Here is a 20797-nt window from a genome sequence, read left to right as displayed (position 1 = left end):
GCAATGTGTCAAAGTTTGCAGACGACACTAAGATGAGTGGTAAAGCAAAAAGTGCAGAGGATACCGGAAGTCTGCAGAAGGATTTGGATAGGTTAGGTGAATGGGCTAGGGTCTGGCAGATGGAATTCAATGTTGCCAAGTGTGAGGCTATCCATTTTGGGAGGAATAACAGCAGAATGGATTATTATTTAAACGGTAAGATGTTAAAACATGCTGCTGTGCAGAGGGACCTGGGTGTGCTGGTGCACGAGTCGCAAAAAGTTGGTGTGCAGGTGCAACAGGTGATTAAGAAGGCTAATCGAGTTTTGTCTTTCATTGCTAGAGGGATGGAGTTCAAGACTAGGGAGGTTATGCTGCAATTGTATAGGGCGTTGGTGAGGCCGCATCTGGAGTATTGTGTTCAGTTTTGGTCTCCTTACCTGAGAAAGGACATATTGGCACTGGAGGGAGTGCAGAGGAGATTCACTAGGTTGATCCCAGACATGAGGGGATTAGATTATGACGAGAGGTTGAGTAGACTGGGACTGTACTCATTGGAGTTTAGAAGGATGCGGGGGGATCTTATTGAAACATTTAAAATTATGAAGGGAATAGATAGGATAGATGCGGGCAGGTTGTTTCCACTGGTCGGGGAAAGCAGAACTAGGGGGCATAGCCTCAAAATAAGGGGAAGTAGATTTAGGGCGGAGTGTAGGAGGACCTTCTTCACCCAAAGGGTTGTGAATCTCTGGAATTCCTTGCCCAGTGAAGCAGTTGAGGCTCCTTCTTTAAATGTTTTTAAGAAAAAGATAGATACCTTTCTAAAGAATAAAGGGATTCGGGGATATGGTGTACGGGCCGGAGAGTGGAGCTGAGTCCACAAAGATCAGCCATGATCTCATTAAATGGCGGAGCAGGCTCGAGGGGCCAGATGGCCTACTCCTGTTCCTAGTTCTTATATTCTTATGTCACAGTGAAAGTTCTTGAATCTCTTGGGTTGAGGACCCTCACCATTTCTTTCCCTACTCACAGATACCCTATTGCGGCACCACACTTGATCAGATGCCAAAGTGGGGCAGGTTTCTGCTCAAAAGCCCTCGAGCTTAGTGGGCAAATATCATCATAGTGAATGCCGAGCATTGTTGCCTTGTTGATGATTGCAAGATCCGGGCTAGTATGCTGAATTACAGTGAATGTCATGTTATGAAAGGCCTTCAGAGATTTAACATTTAATGTACACTGTCTAAGCTGGTGTGGCATTTAATACTGAGGTTTGATGGTACCTTTTTTTTAAAATTAGTATGCAATCCAAGAAGGGGAGAGGCCTTTACCTGTTCCAGGTTCGCAATGTTGTAAGTATCACTGAATACCAATGCTATCTGGAAGTCTAGTTATTAGTTTCCAGAATAAAAATAATCAATTCTTAACACCTGAGAAATACATACCCTACTTTATTGAATCAAAACAGGAGTCATTTAGTTTAGATGGGATGTATGCATATCGGTAATTTTAGATACCCTGTACTAATCAGTTAAATCATTATGATTAAGTTGTTGATTCAGGAACTTCTAAGGCCATAGAATTACTTGGAAACTAATTGTCACTACTATAAGACTATCAGAACAACTGGTTTTACAGTGACTGAACAGTACCAATATGTGTATTGATTCCTTGATTCAATACTTTCTTATACTTCAGTTGATGCAAACATAAGGTAATCTAGTGCCAAATTGCGCTAACATGATCTGGCATGATTGGATAAAATGCAATGAAGGGCAGTTTGTGTTCCCACTGTTCAGACCTATTTTTTTCACATTCGCTGTAATAGCTCATGCACTTCATAGAGTCATAGAATTGCTACAATACAGAAGGAGGCCATTCGGCCCATCGAGTCTGCACCGACCCTCTGAAAGAGCACCCTACCTAGGCCCACTCCGCCGACCTATCCCCGTAACTCCACCTAACCTACACATCTTTGGACACTAAAGGGCAATTTAGCATGGCCAATCCACCTAACCTGCATACCTTTGGATTGCGGGAGGAAACTGGAGCACCTGGAGGAAACCCATGCAGGCATGAGGAAAATGTGCAAACTCCACACAGACAATCACCCAAGGTTGGAATTGAAACCGGGTCCTTGCGCTGTGAAGCAGCAGTGCTAACCACTGCCACAGTGCACCCTCTAGAATCACTACAGTGCAGAAGGAGACCTTCTATAGAATCTGCATCGACTCTTCGAAAGAGTACCCTACCTAGGCCCAATCCCACAACCTATCCCCGTAGCCCCTTTCAGTTGTAAAGATATTTAGATTAAAGTGATGACATGTACATGATCCATCACAATACTGATCCCTTTCAGGACTTTACAAAAAGAAAGGTATATATTGAGAAATATTATTCTGTGCAATTTTGTGTTGTCATGTGTTGCAAACAATAGTCTCTTGCTTCTTCTTCGAAGCTATGACATTTTATACAGGATTAGGGTTAGGATTCAGTGCAACTGATTTCAGGTGCACATTGATATGAGGGTGGGAGTATAACTCCGGATTGAATCCTAGATCGAGTCTGTTTAAAGTATGTTGAGGAAACTCATTAGTTCTCTTGGAAATAAACTTAGTGCTGAATATAGGCTATGGGAAAGCGGACCCAGCCACACATATGCAGTATAACTGAAGTTGTTTCACATGCAATATTTACTCGAATTGTTTTTTTTTAAGGTTTGCATATTGATGTAGCCCAAGACAAAATATGTTTCGGTACAATTTCCGCTTTAGGTATAATTAGGAAGCTGGTCACAAACTGTGCTGTTTTTCTGAAATGATGTGATGGTTCAAGCGCCTGTTCAAACTTATTAGCATAATCACAAACTTAAAAATCTTTCATGAACCAGTGAAATTGGCAATAATTTTATTTCTTGAATAAAATATTGGTGTATTTAAGAGTGGTTATCTAATACAGTTGTATTAATACAGCTGAAAATGGATTTCTCACAATCCAGCTGTAAATAACCCAGTTTTAAATCCGTAAAATGACTTTAAAAACATAACTGAGTCATTTAACAGTTTCATTGGTGTACATTAACCAGATTATTAGTAAATTAAATATTTGTTAGTGGCATAACCCCTACGAGGACCACGGAGAAACCGTCATTGATCTCCCCATGGGATTCGTGGAGTACGATTTTCCCAGGTAGAGGCGGAGGCCATCCACCTGGGCTCATTATGAGCTAACATAAAAGCAAAACAGGGCCTGGTGTGGTTAATCCTCCCAGCTAGGATTGTACTGGGAGCGATATGCTGCTTTATACAGACCATTGTAAATAGTGTAAATAAATCCATGTTCGCTTACTGCTTGCCTCCTCTGAGTCATTAAAGTTAGTACGTGAAAAGTTTAAAAATATACTTACTAGTACCTGTGTGCCCCCAAAGAGCTGAATTTAAAGACCTTCCTCAAATGGCCACTGTTTCAATTGGCACAAATCATCACCTTCATTGTTTCAATCTGGCGGTGTGGACAAGTTTGGTTTCAAGTGCAATGTTTATGAATGACTATTAAGATAGTGGAAACTCCGTCTTTGTTTGGTGTAACCTTTGCACTGGATTGACTGGTTTCAGCTGGATTTCCCTGTCATATCCAGTGCAAATTAGCTAAAACTCAAGACTGGTGATAGTAATTAACATTTTATCCCACAAGTGGGAAAAGCCACTTGCCACTGTGAACTGGAAAGACTTTGGGGAGCTGCATTTGGAACTTGGTCCTAAACTTATAAATTATTAAAATTCCTTCATGAAATACAATCATTAATTGAATCCTTGAGACACATGCATCAAGGACCATTCATCTGATATATGGACAGGGCAGGAACAAGTGTCAATAAGTGAAGTGATTATCAGTAATTTCACGTCATTGATTGAAACAGCATCTATACATGAATTTATACAGCATCGAACTGCTTAACAACTAGGTATACGGAAACGGACGTAGAATCAGGAGGGAACAGATTAGGAGAGGCTGACAAAATATAGGTTGACAAGATCATATTTAAAATAATATTTTATCTGGAGGAAGAAAAGCAGAGACTTGGAGGGCTGAAATTCCAGAAGGTAGAACTTGGAGGCTTTAACTGACCAAAATGTAGTGGGTGACATTTTACCTTTTTCTCCACCTACAGCAGCACTAATGGTGGCTTTCTCCACTATATTGTTAGGAACATAGTACAAAGGCTACAAGGGTTGGGTCCCAGGACATCACTCAATCAGAGCCCACCCTGACACCAACTTAGTTTTTTTCAAGAAGATCAGGGCAGCCTTTAAAAATGGAATCCCCCCCGATTAGATAATCCATTGATCTCCCAAAATGTGCGCTTGACAGACAGACCTTCCAGAGGGGCTCAGGTGGGGATGACCAGACATAGAGGCCTGATGATGAGATTCAAATTTATTATAGTGGTGTTCCGGATGTTGAACATTGGGATTCCCATTATGTCATTGGCAGGGGGTGGGGAAAATCATGGTGCGACTTCCCACTGAAGTAAAATGTGATTTGGGCCTCTTGCAAGATTTTCCGCTCCAATCGTCAAACCTACCCGAAAAATACAGGAGCAAAGAATTCCAGCCAGTGTTGGGTGAATGGAAACCAGTGTAGATTAGCAAAGAAAAGGGTATTGTGGTCTACATTGTAACTCAGAACAGGAATTGAAAACAATTGCACAAACTGATGTTTGTTTGGTGGACAATGGCGTTCAGCAAAGAGAACATTGGAATAGTTCAGTCTTGAGATGATGCAATATCAGCAGGAATTTCAGCAAAAATGGACTGAGGCATGGGAGAGGAGGCAGCTGGTGTTGCAGAAGTGGAAGTAAGCCTTCTTGTTGATGGGAAAGTTTAAAACTCAGCTTGGGGTCAACCATGGTTACAAATAGTAAGGTTCAACTAGAAGAGTGGCTGAAGAGGCACGCAGGCCAGCAGTAAGGTACTGGAGTTTATGGTGAGGACAAAAGGCAATGATCTTCCCAACAAACTGCAAGACATTGGACAAGATTTTCTGGATCCCTGGCAGAATCTCCCAGTCCCACCGAAATCCATGGGGATTCAAATGGATCACTGTATCTGCCACACACCGTGGCAGGGCCAGAATGTCTTGGTGATAGTACCTCATCCAGGATCTGACATTCTGTCAGGTTGGAAGAATTTGAAGGTTTGAAAGAAATGGTGTCGTAGAGCGGTCTGTCATTACTGTAAATATCTGGAAGCTGATCCCGTGCAAAGCGGCGCTGAGGAGCAGAATGTCGTTAAAGAAGATTGAGCCAAGGTTACAGCTTTGGATACCTCAAGAGAAACAAGTGAGAGGGGAACAGACACCATTGTAGGGTTGTGCTCATTGAGTTTGTACGATTGCCAACCCTCCAGGCTTGCCTTGGAATCTCTAGGAATTAAAGATTAATCTGGGCACTGCTGCAAACAACCCAGGTGTATTAAATAATTCAATCGTTTATTTTCCATTTGTTTTGAACACTGATTTATTCATTGTAAATATATTGGAGATTGCAAAAATAAGGCTGTTCGACTGGGATGGTAGTTGGAATTAAGTGATACATAAGACCATAAGACATAGGAGCAGAATTAGTCCACTTGTCCCATCGAGTCTGCTCCGCCATTCAATCATGGCTGATATTTTCTCATAACCCTTGATCCCCATGTGACATGTAACATAACCTCCAGGAATACAACCAAGCAGAATTCGCAGCACTATATGTTTGGATAGTTCAAAACAGAACCATGCAACTTCCGGTGGCGTTCGTGAGTGGAGCGGTCACAGCAAAAAGGCTCCCGCAGGTCCACGAAGTCGGGGCTATTTCAGGAAGTCTCCGGGAAAATAAAATAAAATAAAAATTAAAGTCCCGCGAAATCGGGAGCAGGGGAACTGGGCCCTTGGGAGCGGAGTGATTTCTCTCCCCCCCCCCCCCCCCCCCCACCACCACCACCAAGCACGGCAGCAGAGCGCAGGGCAGGACAAGCGGTGGCCAGGACCGAAGCGGCGGCCCAGACCGAAGCGGGGGCCGAACCTGCATGGAGGAAGGAACAGAGGAGCGACCGACGACTCCCCCACCCCCACGCCCAGCAGGAGAGCACAGGGTGCGACGAGCGGTGGCCCGGACCAAGCAGCGGCGACAGCAGCGGGGAACGAGGCGGGGACCGACCGACCGATCCACCCCCCCACTGGCGGCGACCACCACGAGGCAGGAACAAAGAGGGACTCCCGACCAGAAGCCTCTCTCTCGACCTGGGCGAGTGAGGGAAAAGGAAGAAAAAAATAACTTTTGCAAAAACAAAACTCTGAAAAGAAAACTTTTAAACTTTTAAAAATTCTTTTGGCACTATTTTGTCCTCTCTTTTTCTCACCTAAAACAAGTTCACCTGAGAAGAATTTTATAAAAGAGGAAAAATAAAGTGGTAACGGAGAGAAAGGAGGGGAGAAGAAACAGGAAAGGGAAAAGGGGGGAAAAAAAAGGGCGGAAAAAAATGCCAGAAGGGAGCCAAAGCAGAGGGAGGACAATAGACAATAGAACAGGGGCACCAAAGGCAGACGGGGCAATGGGCGAGCCAGTTCAGACGAGCTAATCAGCGCACAAAGCGGCTGAACGGAAGTATCGCCACATCAAAAAGAGCTGGGCAGACATGTGCAGTCTCCCCCGGGGCCAGGGGGGAGCTGGAACTGGAAGGCAGTCTTTGCCGATGCGCTGAGGGAACATCAGCAGGTAAACAAGGCAGAGGCTAGGGCAGACATAAAGGCCGCAGTGCAAGCAGCAATGGCCATGGCCCTGACGGAGGTGCGGCAGGCCCTGGGCAGAGCAGAGGAGAAATCAGACACCCAAGGGGAGAAACTGGAAGCCCAAGAGGCGACCATTAAGGAGCTGGAGAAAGCAGCGACTGACATGAGCGACCGGACCACGGCCCTGGAGAGGGAGGTGGCGAGACTGGGCACAACACAGAGGAGCCTGAAGGGCAGGGTGGATGACTAGGAAAACCGCTCGAGGAGGCAAAATGTCAGGATAGTGGGCCTACCGGCGGGGATCAAGGGTAGAAACCCCACGACATACGTGGCCGAGATGCTGGGCAACTTAGTGGGGAGGAAAACCTTTCCCAACCCACCAGAAATGGACAGAGCATGCTGGTCGCTGCACCCGAAGCCCAAAGCAGGGGAACACCCGAGAGCAGTTATAGCTAAACTGCACCTTTACCAAGACAGGGAAACAATCCTGCGCTGGGCCAGGAAAAACAGAACCTGCAAATGGGAAGGACACGCCATTAGAATCTACGAAGACATTGGGGCAGACCTAGCCAGGAGACGGGCCGAGTTTAATAGAGCGAAAGCAGCTCTTCACAAGAGCAAAGTGCGTTTTGGTATTTTGTACCCAGCGAAACTCTGGGTCACGTACCAAGAAAGAGAATACTACTTTACAGCCCCTGCGAAGTAAACAAGTTTGTCGAAGAACACGGGCTGGAAGACCACCAGCGAGGGTAGAAACGAGGGGCCCCTGGCAAGGGGCAACAACACGCCGACGGAGGGGAGGGGTGAGGCAACGCCAGGCCCCCCCGCACCCGTCACGGCAAGCGCACCCTGAACAAAGAGCAAACCACTGCCCGAGGGACCGCTTCAGGTGGGAGGCCAGGCCCCAGCACGAGGGAACGAGAGTAGCGGAGAAGGGAGAGCAAGCAAGAGGAGTGCAAGGTAGGATAGGGGAAGGGTGGGCAGAAAACCACAGAGGCCGGGCAGGGGAGAAGCGAGACAGTAACTCCCGAGAGGGGGGCCACCGGACTAGCAAGTAAGCTAGCGCCGGGGGCATGCAACAAAGCAGGGCCGCAGCGCGCCCCCAACCGGGGGGAATGCACCAGGCTGGGGGTGGGGGGACCACTCAACAGAGACGGGAGAGCAAACGGGGATGGGAACAGGGGAAAGAGGGACAAAGGAGGGATATACGGGAGAGGGGAGAAAAGGGCAAGACCGGGAGAGGGGGGACCCAGGGAGGGAGCGACCGGGGAGGGGGGACACAGGGAAGGAGGGACAAACAAGGTTAGAAAAGAAATAGGGCTACAAAGTGCCACAACCAAGGGCTCGAAACAAGGAATCGCTGCAAGCACCCACCCAATACGCTCTCTGGGCGAAGGTAGACCCCAGAGTGCAGGGGACTACCCGCATGGCGGACGCACAGTGGGCGTGTCAAAGTCAATATTTTCCCGCTTCTGTAGTAGAAAGATACAACACACTTGTTAAGACAGAATAACAAGCTTTATTTTTGAAAACAACTGCATGCAGTAATGGCTGAAACTTGAAGTCAGAGAGCAATCAACAAAACTGCTCAGTCTTTCACAAGTTCTGCACTTTCACGGAGAATTAGCTCAATATTTATACATTATCTTTATTAAGATTATGTGACAACAGTATGGTCAGGAGTTTGATCGGAAATACAAACGGAAGCAAAGACCAGACCATGTTTGGTCATATCACTCATACCATTATTTAGTCCTCGGAGGGAACATTGAAAGGTCGGAATAGACTTGTTTCTTCCTGAACTTATCTTTGTTTTAAATTCCTACGGCCCTGGGTTATGACGAGTTAGTTTTATCAGGAGTTGCCGAGGTCCGGTGTTTTGGAATGGCTCGACCTTCGCTGATATTTTCAGACTTCAAGTTATGCAGAGTTGGCCTACGGCCAGACTAGTTTGAAAATGGTTAGGGCAGCATTCTTTACCTGGGCCTGGCGAGCTGGAATGAGTAGTTTCAGTCTCTCTTATATTGTATCAAACCTTTTGACCAGTCTTCCCATTGATCAGTTTTCCCATCATGCCATTACTTAATTCGTACCATATCACAGGCGGCCATGTCGGGTGCCCCTGGGCCAAAGGGAAACCCCGGAGCGCAGGGACCCGACCGCATGGAGAGAGCAGTGACAGCGGCCATCCTGGACGGCCCCCTAACAAAGGGAAACCCCGGAGGGCAGGGGCGCGTCCACCAGGTAAGTATGGTTAATCCCACAGGAGCGAGGGGACAGAAGGCCCACACCAGGAGAGTGACCTGGAACGTAAGGGGACTCAACAGCCCAGTGAAGAGATCCAGAGTCCTCACCCACCTAAGAAATATGAGGACCGACATAGTCTTCTTCCAAGAGACACACTTGAGAGAGCAGGACCGACTGCGGGTAAGAAAGGGCTGGGTGGGACAAACCTACCATTCCTGCTATGGGACAAGGGCCAGGAGGGTGGCAATATTGATCGGCAAGAGGACGATGTTTAGGGCGACAAGGACGGTTACGGACCCAGGGGGACGGTAGGTCATGGTCAGCGGGGCCCTGGATGGGGCACCAGTAGTGCTAGTTAGCGTGTACGCACCCAACTGGGACGACATGAGCTTCATCAAGAAGACTATGGCAGAAGTCCCTGACATAGTGACGCATTGACTACTCATGGCGGGGGACTTCAACTGTGTACAGGACCCAAAGACAGACCCCAAAACGGGGAAAACCTCAAGCATGGCAAGGGAACTCAGTCACTTTATGGAGCAGATGGGAGCGGTGGACCTCTGGAGGTTCGCCCACCCGGGGGAGAAGGAATTCTCCTTCTTCTCCCCAGTACACAACGTATACACCAGAATTGACTTCTTTGTGGTGGGGTAAATGGTGCTTCCGGGGATAGACAAAGTGGAATACTCCGCAATTGTGCGATCCGACCACGCTCCACACTACATGGACGAGAGGCTGGAGACGGGCAGGGCCCAACGCCCCACATGGAGGTTGGACGTCGCCCTACTAGCTGACAAAGGCCTTCAACGAAAGGATATCACGGGCCATAGCAGAGTACACAGAGAACAACCAGAATGGGGAGGTCTCGCCCTCCACGTTCTGGGAAGTGCTAAAGGCCGTGCTAAGAGGGGAAATTGCCGCTTTCATAGCGCGAAGAGATAGGGAGGAAAGGGCGGCTAGGCAGCAGCTGGTCGACTCCATCCTGGAGGTAGACCGTAAACATTCCGAGGCCCCGACCGTAGAGCTCCTGGCGGAGAGGAAAGAGCTACAAAGGAACTTTGACCTGCTCTCCACCAGGAAAGCAGTGCACCAACTCCGCCAGGCACGAGAGACCCTATACGAACACGGAGACAAAGCCAGCCGCCTGTTGGCACACCAGCTGAGAAAGCAGGCAGCCACCAGAGAAATTGCACAAATCAGGGATACCAGAGGCACGCCAGAAACAGAACCAGAAAAGATCAACAAAACCTTCAAGGCCTTTCACCAAAGGCTGTACACCTCAGAGCTTGGAAGCACCACTAGCACTGGGAGAGATCATGGACAGCATTAGCTCCATGCAGGCGGGGAAAGCGCCGGGACCCGACGGGTTCCCGGCGGACTTCTACAAAAAATTTGCGACAGCACTGGCCCCGCACCTGCGGGAGATTTTCACAGACTCGCTAGCTAGGAGCACACTGCCACCCACACTAGCACAGGCCTCAATCTCGCTGATACCTAAGAAAGACAAAGACCCAACGGAATGTGGGCCATACAGACCCATCTCACTGCTGAATGCAGATGCCAAAATACTGTCCAAAATCCGAGCCAAAAGGCTAGAAGACCTGAGGTGGTCGCAGAGGACCAGACGATCTTTGTCAAAGGTAGACAGCTTACCTCGAACATCAGGCGCCTGCTGAACGTGATAATGACTCCCTCCGGGGAGAGAACACCAGAGGTGATCGTCTCCCTAGATGCAGAAAAGGCCTTGGACAGAGTCGAATGGAAATACCTCATAGAGGTACTGGAGCGGTTCGGGCTTGGAACAGGGTTCACCTCCTGGGTAAAGCTCCTATACAACGCTCCCATGGCGAGCGTACGGACCAACAATGCCAACTCCCGATACTTCCAGCTGCACAGGGACACCAGACAAGGATGCCCACTGTCCCCGCTGCTGTTTGCTCTAGCGATCGAACCACTAGCAATCGCGCTCAGAGCAGCAAAAAGCTGGAGGGGGATCCGAAGGGGAGGCAGAGAGCACAGAGTCTCATTCTATGCAGATGACCTGCTCCTCTACATTTCGGATCCACCGAGCAGCATGGACGGAATCATTGCGCTCCTGAAAGAGTTTGGCGCCTTCTCGGGCTACAAACTCAACATGAGCAAAAGCGAGATCTTCCCAGTACACCCACAAGTAGGGGGGGGGCAGCACTAACGGGACCGCCATTTAAACAAGCCTGACACAAATTCCATTACCTGGGGATCCAAATAGCCCATGACTGGAAAGGGATCCACAAATAGAACCTCATCAGTCTGACAGAGGAAGTAAAAAAGGACCTGCAAAGATGAAACACACGAGGGAGAGTCCAAACGATCAAAATGAACGTACTGCCCAGGTACCTCTTCCTACTTAGATCCATCCCGATCTACATCCCCAAGGCCTTTTTCAAAGCGCTGGAAAAACAAATGATGGCATTCGTATTTTGGGGGGGGGGGGGGGGATGCTAGGATCCCAAAGAAGGTCCTAGAAAAAACAAAATCCAAACCTACAATTCTACCACTGGGCGGCGATGGCCGAGGGAATAAGGGGATGGATCAAGGAGCCAGAAGCCGAGTGGGTGCGCGCGGAAGAGGCCTCCTGCATGCGGACCTCCCTTCGGGCCCTCGCCATGGCGGCACTCCCATCCCCAACCAAAAAACATTCCAGCAGCCCGGTGGTGATAGCCACCCTCCAATCCTGGAATCAGCTACGGCAGCAATTTGGCCTGATCAAAATGTCGGACAAAGCTCCCATCTGCAATAACCATAGGTTCACACCAGCACTGGCTGACACCACCTTCAAAAGGTGGGGGCAGGACGGAGGGACACTGACAGTCAGGGACCTATACACGGACGGCAGGATCGCAACACTGGACGAACTGACAGAGAAATTCCAGCTCGCCAGGGGGAACGAGATAAGGTATCTACAGCTCAAAAACCTCCTACGAAAGGAGACAAGGACGTACCCACAACCGACACAACAGACACTACTGGAAGATCTACTGGACGCAAGCATACTAGACAAAGGAAACTGTAGTGACATGTATGACCGACTGATAGAAAGGGCCGACACCGTACTGGACGCAACAAGAAAGAAATGGGAGGAGGACCTGGGGATTGAGATAGGGTGGGGACTCTGGAGCAAAGCACTGCATAGGGTCAACTCCACCTCCACGTGCGCAAGGCTCAGCCTGGCGCAACTAAAAATGGTACATAGAGCCCACTTAACAAGAACCCGTATGAGTAGGTTCTTGCTGGAGGTGGAGGATAGATGTGAAGTGTGCCAAGGAGGCCCGGCCAACCACGCCCACATGTTCTGGTCTTGCCCCAGACTTGCAGGGTACTGGACAGCCTTCTTCGAGGCAATGTCCAAAGTGGTGGGGATGAGGGTGGAGCCTTGCCTGAAAGTGGCGGTCTTCGGGGTTTTGGACCAGCCAGATCTATTCCTGGGGAGGAGGGCGGACACCCTTGCCTTTGCCTCCCTGATTGCCCGCCGTAGAATCCTGTTCGGCTGGCGGTCAGCAGCACCGCCGAAAGCTGCAGACTGGCTGTCCGACCGCTCGGAATCTCTCCAAATGGAGATAATCAAAGTCGCCATCAGAGGGTCAGACGACGGCTTCCACAGAATGTGGGAGCCATTCACGCAATTGTTCCGGGACCTGTTTGTGGCCAAACAGTAGCCGGGGGGGGGGGGGGGGGGGGGCGGGAGGGGGGGTGGACCGGGAGGGGGGGCGTGGGTAACAGCTAAACCTACGAGGAAAGAAAGGCGAACCACGGGAGGGGGGGAGGGGAAGGGAGAGGGAAGAGACAGGGAAGATGAGAGGAGAATCAGGGAGGGTGGGAGGGAGGCAGGCAAATGAGAGCCGGAAGGAAGGAAGGCACGGGATACAATAACGAACAGGGCATCTCCAGGAGTAGGGAACGAGGAGAATGAAGACTGGAGGAACGGCAGAAGTGGCGGTGAGCGTGAGACGGCAGCGAGATCCGCCCAGGAGAAGCGACAACAACACTAAACCCATTCGTGTATTGCCCACTGTAATTGTCTCTCCGGCACCCGAATGTATATTCACCTCCCCGGTCTCCACACCACCCCCCCTTCCCGCAAACAGTCGCCTACTTATGTGTTGTAAATAATTTTGCCAGTTGTACAGAGTTGCTGCTGTTGAGCTGGTGCACAATACCCTACCAGTTATCCTATTTTTAAAAAAATTATATATTTATATTTTCTTTACTATTTACTATTTTCTTCTCTTCGGTATGTTTGGGTGTGCCCTCTCTTCTATATATGTGTGTATATATATATGTTTCTTATCCTGTGTACATAACGATAAATATACTTTGTTCAAAAACCCAATAAAAAACATTTATTAAAAAAATGGAACCATGCTAGGACCTCACATGAAGCTGGTCATGGAGGAAGATTTGTGGTTCATGGTATAAAAAGCAATTTGACATTTAATGCTAGACCAGTCGTAACTTGATTTAATAGCTGCGATATGTATTTCTCTCTTGGACTCACTGATACTTAGGCTACAACTTTTCACTTTACCTGACTTGTAATTGTTTCCTGTTGTTTAGTTACTCCTCACAATCACAGTCCATGCTGTTGGCTTTGGTGGACAATATTACAGCAAAACAAATTGCAGCAAAGCAAATAAACATGCCAAAATATGGAAGTGATGTTACTGAGCACCTTGCGTCTCTGGAGGTTGTGTGGCTTATATATGTTTGTATGATAGTACGTTGCATCCCAGGCCGGACAATCTCCTTGTGACCTGATCTAGATTTTGTGCCTTTTGAACTAGCACTTGATCTGTCTCTTCGAATCGAACCAAAATAAGCACCCAAACAAACATTCATAATAAGATAAATAAACAGAACAGCTATTAAGACCCATACAACATACTTTCATATCATAATGCAATTTAAAAACAAATCCATTGTACTTGCATCAATGTATCAACGGACTTGACAAACTTGGAAGAAACATTGAGGATAGCTGAGGCACAGAATGCATTCTGGGTGGGATCTTCAAGCCCATAACCAGTGTGACACAGTGGCAGAACTACTGAAGTCCTGAAGGACATAGCTGCCAGACTGGGCCTGAGGCAGGTGGTGCGAGAACCTGCATAAGGGAAAAATCTACTTGACCACGTTCTTACCAATCTACCTGTCGTATATTCAGGTATTCATGATGCTGTTTGTAGGAGTCACTACTGCAGAGTCCTTGTGGTGACATCCCATCTTCACACTCCATCATATTACAAAGCAGTGCGAGTGAAGTGGGATTGATTCAGAATAGGTCTAGAAGCTCAGAACTGAGCATCCATGAGGTGCTTTAGGCCATCAGAAGCAGTAGAACTGTATTTCACTGCAATTTGTAACCTAATGGCCTGGCATAATCACTTACCATTAACATCAAACCGGAGCATCCTCCCTGATCCGCACAAGGTGAACCTATAAATGAGGTAGCAACATGGTAAAACTGGCTTGTGAATGCCTCCAGTTGATGGGGTGATTGTTTGCCTCTATCCACCGTGTCACAAAATGGTCCTGCAGTTATTGGTGCCATGTCTTCTACTGTGGTGGCTGCCTGGGCTTGCCAGCTTTCTGGCTCTGCGTGGGTAATTTGAGTGGATTAGAGTGTATCCAAATTATTTAGAATTGCTTTGATTAGGGGAGATGGTGATGTAGTTGTATTGTCACTGGACTAGTAATACAGAGACCCGAGGTAATGTTCTGGGGACCGGGTTCGAATCCCACCATGGCAGATGGTGAAATTTGAATTCAATAAAAATCTGGAATTAAAAGTCTAATGATGACCATGAAACCATTGTCGATTATCATTTTTTAAAAAACATCTGACTCACTAATGTTCTTTAGGGAAGGAAATCTGTGATCTTAACCTGGTTAGGCCTACATGTGACTCCAGATCCACAGCAATGTGTGGATGACTCTTAAATGTCCTTTGAAATGGACAAACCGCTCAGATCAAGGGCAGACAGGGATGGGCAATAAATACTGGCCCAGTAGTGAGGCCCACATACTGTGAATGAATTTGAAACAAAAATGGTTCCCTTGTTTCTCATCACCGCCCTGCTGCTGGACATTTAATCAGCATGTTCTCCATAAGGCAGCAGATCATTGGATTGCCTTGTGATTATTGAACCCTGCGTCAGGGTACCATTCAGACAATTCCCTAGCATGGTGAATCCAGACAGAACACGCTCACTTGGATTTGAGCTTGAAATCTCGATAGTATCAGTTAAGATAATCCAGGAAGGGCAGCATGTGGCGCAGTGGTTAGCACTGAGACTGCGGCACTGAGGACCTGGGTTCGAATCCCGGCCCAGGGTCACTGTCCGTGTGGCGTTTGCACATTCTCCCCATCTCTGCGTGGGTTTCACCCCACAACCCAAAGATGTGCAGGTTAGGTGGATTGGCCATGCTAAATTGCTCCTTAAATGGAAAAAAAAAATTGGCTACTCTAAATTTATTAAAAAGAAAGATATTCCAGGATGTCCCACAGTTGAGAGCCACAATTCTGCTAAGGAATTTCCACTTCAGTTAAAGGTGGAGGTATCACGCTCGCCATGGTGAACTGCAGTTCCAAATGCAGTCCACTGCACAGATACAGTATGCACATACCGAGCAGTATCAATTTTGGAACTTAGCAACTGAAAATGGCCTGAAGCTGGTCTTCAGGCCAATGTTTTCCCACTCCTTTGTTAACACCTGAACCTGATGGCCCTTTTTTGTATATTATATTTGACCTGATGTGTGCTGCTTTAGTTAATCCAGACTTGGAATACCCTAGAGTGCATATTCTAGGCTGCTGTTTGCCTCTAGTGAATTGAATGCTGTTGTGAAGTGGAAGGCACTGCACCTTCAGGCCCTGCAAATTGTTATTCTTAGTACATTATGTAAGTACTAAGTGAACAAGTATTTACATATAACAATATTCAAAAGCAGGACAGAAAAAGACCAACTGGTCCAATTAGTCTGTGCTATACAAATAAGGTGCAGGTGTTGTCAATCAACTGTCGTCCCCCCTAGTCTCTAACCACACCACATTTCCCAATGGTTAAACAATTCAGGGGTGAGAGTACGGTGGAAATCTAGGATATCCCTCTAGCAAAAACACATTTCTTCCCTTATTACTAACTTATTCACTTACTAACAAGTGATATTCTTGTGTTTCTGTTATTGCAAACACAGTTCTCGGCCACCGTTAATACATCAGCAAAAATAAGCATAGAGGTTTTTGGGTGCCTACTTAGCATTCAACCATTTCTGCTTTTATACCAGTTATGCTCTCTCCCTTTTCTGTATCTCCAGTGCAAATTATTAAGATAAAGATGTTTTGGAAAACACCAGGCAGTTCCCCACAAATCAAATATAAGGTGCAATTTCAGTTATGACCCTTAGTATTTCAATTTTAATGAGCTATTAAATGAAAGTTAACATCTTAAGGCTATTACATCATTTGCAGAATTATAAATAAAAAGTATTCTGGATGAAAGTTAGTTTTTTTTATTTGAGTGCTGAGTGAATGTTCAGTAGAACCTCTAGTTTCCTTGCTTTAATTATTGTTTATTTCTGTCATTATGATGTAGTTTCTTTTAATTCTTTGCTATCCTTTGCTACCCCACAGGCAACTGGAGCTATTTCGGCTGGGGAGACCAACAAAGTATGTAATTATTTATTGCTTGGCTGACTCCAAATTTACTATTCAATTAGAATAAAAATCCAGTCAAATATGTAGGTTAGATGATGGTATACACTGGGGCAGTGATAACAATTTTGTAACGGGCCTATAGATTTTAAAGTACAATATGAGGTTAATAGACCAGATTATGTGATTTCCAAGAAAACAGGCACTTATTTGCACATTATTGCTGATAACCAACAAACATATATTAACACTGAATTAATTGCAACAACATTCAATAACCAGAAGGGTAGATGTGTCTCAAAACAGTACAACTATTTTATTAACTTGTTATTAAAACTTCCTTTTCAAATTAATCAGAATTTTCTTATTAATTGAAATGTACTATTTTGATCCGAACCATTGCCTTTGGTAATGGTACTGCAAACATAGAACACTGTTCACAAACTGTTCTTTAGCAGGTAATTCATTGTGCTTTTAAATTTAATTTATTTTAAATATGATATATGTGTAATCTGATAGATGATTTCCTTTTGTGTTGCTAATCATTCATATCAAGATGTTAGACTTTGTTCTTATTGCAGAAATGGCATGATATCCAAATTAAAAAGAAGGTTTCACTGACATTGTATGAGCAAAAATGTGCTAATTTCTTAACTTTTATTGAGCACATTGATAATGAAATCATCTGTTGATTACCCTTCATCTCTGAAGATCTTCATTTGTAATCTAACTCTTGGAAAATGTGTGAAGGTCATTTTCCACTCAAGTCATGAATAATTGCTTCCTGTGAGTCTTAGTTTCATTTCCTATGGTGCTATGCAACTATCTTGCCAATTTGGTTGTCTCAACTTGAATCCATTCAGGATTAAAAGTGTTGAGAGTGAAAATGTCATGATGATTCAGCAGGAGGTTTAACTGCCTCACAGGAACAGGAGAAAGGGAACAAATGTGTTCTAGATGTTTAATTTATTTTGTAAGTAGTACTATTTGGGTTAGAAACATGAAAAATATTTTACTTTCCATTATTTATATGCCTCTCGACAGCCTTCATGCTAACTTTACCAGACCTTTTCAATTGACTCAGTGCTATAAAATGTACAAAACAACCGTGGATACTTATTTTCCCCTACTTCCCTTTTAGAAAAATAGATGGGTACTATTCTTGACTCCCCATAATAACAATAGCAAGTTTTGTAATATGCCATATGAGAATTAATCATGCCCATCTGCAGCCTATTACTCCATTGCCACAGAAATAGCTTGCTTAGCAGACAAGATGTACAATATTTCTCAGCAGTATTTGATCATTTATTTTCTTAGAAAGTCTGTTAGAGTAACTTTTAAATGTTGTGGTTGCTTGCATATGCCAATTGTCCAGAGGTTATTGAATTAAATATTTGGTTATGGCATTCCTAGTATTTTGCTTAAAACTATTATGGTTTTACTTGGAAATTTGGTATCAATATATATTCATCACCAATGGAGTCGATTTCCATGCAAATAGATGCTTACAGTCCAGCCAACTATTTGTTTTGCCTGATAAGAATATTTTCCATAATTTCAGAATAAAGCTGTGTTGAATCATAGAATGAATCGGCAGAGGAGGTCACTGGACCTGTCCCGACTCTTGCTACCGAAATAATACCACTGTTCTGCCCTTTCCCTATGCTGCAATTCTTTCCCTTTGAAGTTTTTACCCACTCCATGTTTTGAGTAATTATTGAAGCACCGCCCTGTCTGCCAATGAACTCCAAATTTTAACTCATTGCGCAATCTACTGTCACCAATGAGCGTCAACTATATTGGCACTGGAAAGTATTTCTCTTGAGGGTTGGGAGAAGTTCAGTATTCAGCAAAAGTGGGCCAAGAGCTCTGACATGACTGCTTAGAGACAGTGGACTGGTCCATATTTAAGAACTCAGCGACTAACTTAAATGAGCATGCCACCACCGTCACAGACTTCATCAGCAAATGTGTGGATGACTGCGTTCCAAAGAAAGCAGTACGTGCGTTCCCCATCCGGAAACCCTGGCTCAATCGCGAGATTGACTCCCTACTGAAGGACAAGTCAGACGACCCTGACCTATACAAGAAATCCAGGTACGACCACCGCAAAGCCATCCGAGATGCCAAGAGAGAATATCAAACCAAGCTAGAGTCACAGATAGACTCTCGGCGGTTGTGGCAAAGCCTACACAACATAACGGGCTACAAAACGAAGCCGAGCAGTATCTCCGGCAGCAGCACACCCCTCCCTGATGAACTCAATGCATCCTATGCTCGGTTCGAGCAGGAAACCAACAATCCGCTGCCGAGTGCCCCAGCAGCCCATAACTCACCCATACCCACCATCACAGCTTCCGAAGTCAGATCGGTCTTCCTGAAAGTGAACCCTCAGAAGACGATGGGCCCGGACGGGATCCCTGGTCGTGCACTCAGAGCCTGTGCGGACCAGCTGGCAGATGTGTTCGCGGATATCTTTAACCTGCCCCTACTCCACTTCGAGGTCCCCACCTGCTTCAAGAAGGCCACCATCATACCGGTGCCAAAGAAGAACCAGGCAGCGTGCCTCAATGACTACCGTCCGGTGGCGCTGACTTCAGACGTAATGAAGTGCTTCGAGCGGGTGGTCATCATAGAATTTACATGAAGCGCATCACCTCCATACTCCCAGAACGCCTTGATCCACTGCAATTCGCATACCGCCACAACCGGTCCACAGCAGACGCCATTTCCCTGGCCCTACACTCATCCCTAGAGCATCTCGACAACAAGGACTCCTACATCAGACTCATATCTGTTGAATACAGCTCCGCCTTCAACACCATAATCCCAGCCAAGCTCATATCAAAGCTCCAAAACCTAGGACTTGGCTCCTCACTCTGCAATTGGATCCTCGGCTGTCTGACCCACGGACCACAATCAATAAGAATAAACAACAACACCTCCTCCACAATAGTCCTCAATACCGGGGCCCCGCAAGGCTGCGTACTTAGCCCCCTACTCTACTCCCTGTACACACACGACTGCGTGGCAAAATTTGGTTCCAACTCCATCTACAGGTTTGCTGATGATACGACAATAGTGGGCCGGATTTCGAATAACGACGAGTCAGAATACAGGAGGGAGATAGAGAACCTAGTGGAGTGGTGCAGCGACAACAATTTCTCCTTCAATGCCAGCAAAACTAAAGAGCTGGTCATTGACTTCAGGGAGCAAAGTACTGTACACACCCCTGTCAGCATCAACGGGGCCGAGGTTGAGATGGTTAGCAGTTTCAAATTCCTAGGGGTACACATCTCCAAAAATCTGTCCTGTTCCACCCACATCGCGCTACCACCAAGAAAGCACAACAGCGCGTATACTTCCTCAGGAAACTAGGGAAATTTGACTTGTCCACGTTAACTCTTACCAACTTTTACAGATGCACCATAGAAAGCATCCTTTCTGGCTGCATCACAGCCTGGTATGGCAACTGCTCGGCCCAGGACCGCAAGAAACTTCAGAGAGTCGTGAACACCGCCCAGTCCATCACACGAACCTGCCTCCCATCCAGTGACTCTATCTACACCTCCCGCTGCCTGGGGAAAGCAGGCAGCATAATCAAAGACCCCTCCCACCCGGTTTACTCACTCTTCCAACTTCTTCCATCGGGCAGGAGATACACACACGAACAGACTCAAAAACAGCTTCTTCCCCGCTGTTACCAGACTCCTAATCGATCCTCTTATGGACTGACCTCATTAACACTACATCCCTGTATGCTTCATCCGATGCCGGTGCTTATGTAGTTACATTGTGTACCTTGTGTTGCCCTATTATGTATTTTCTTTTATTTTATTTTCATGTACTTAATGATCTGTTGAGCTGCTCACAGAAAAATACTTTTCACTGTACCTCAGTAGACGTGACAATTAACAAATCCAATCCAATCAATCCAAGAGATTGATTAAGAGGTGAAAAATAGAGTATGAGAGTAAACTTGCTAGTAACATAAAAGTGGACTATAAAGAAAAAGATTATTGAAGACAACTGTAGGTGCCTTACAGCCTGAAATGGGATAATTTATAATAGACAACAAGGAAATGGTAGTGTAACTAAACATATACT

General features: G+C 46.2%; 1 protein-coding gene across 1 annotated transcript in view; it reads left to right on the top strand.

The window, feature by feature from the left end:
* Positions 1-20797, top strand: part of LOC140395097 (protein unc-13 homolog A-like) — a 522914-nt gene that overhangs the window by 235144 nt on the left and 266973 nt on the right. Inside the window, exons 7-8 of the mRNA XM_072482511.1 lie at positions 1280-1331; positions 16667-16702. Of these exons, the coding sequence (XP_072338612.1) occupies positions 1280-1331; positions 16667-16702 (88 nt within the window). The remainder of the gene's footprint in view (positions 1-1279; positions 1332-16666; positions 16703-20797) is intronic.

This window comes from Scyliorhinus torazame, chromosome 18 (assembly GCF_047496885.1).
Source record: "Scyliorhinus torazame isolate Kashiwa2021f chromosome 18, sScyTor2.1, whole genome shotgun sequence".
Lineage (NCBI taxonomy): Eukaryota > Metazoa > Chordata > Chondrichthyes > Carcharhiniformes > Scyliorhinidae > Scyliorhinus > Scyliorhinus torazame.
The sequence above is the reverse complement of the archived record's forward strand: the minus strand, read 5'-3'. Positions and strand labels throughout refer to the sequence as shown.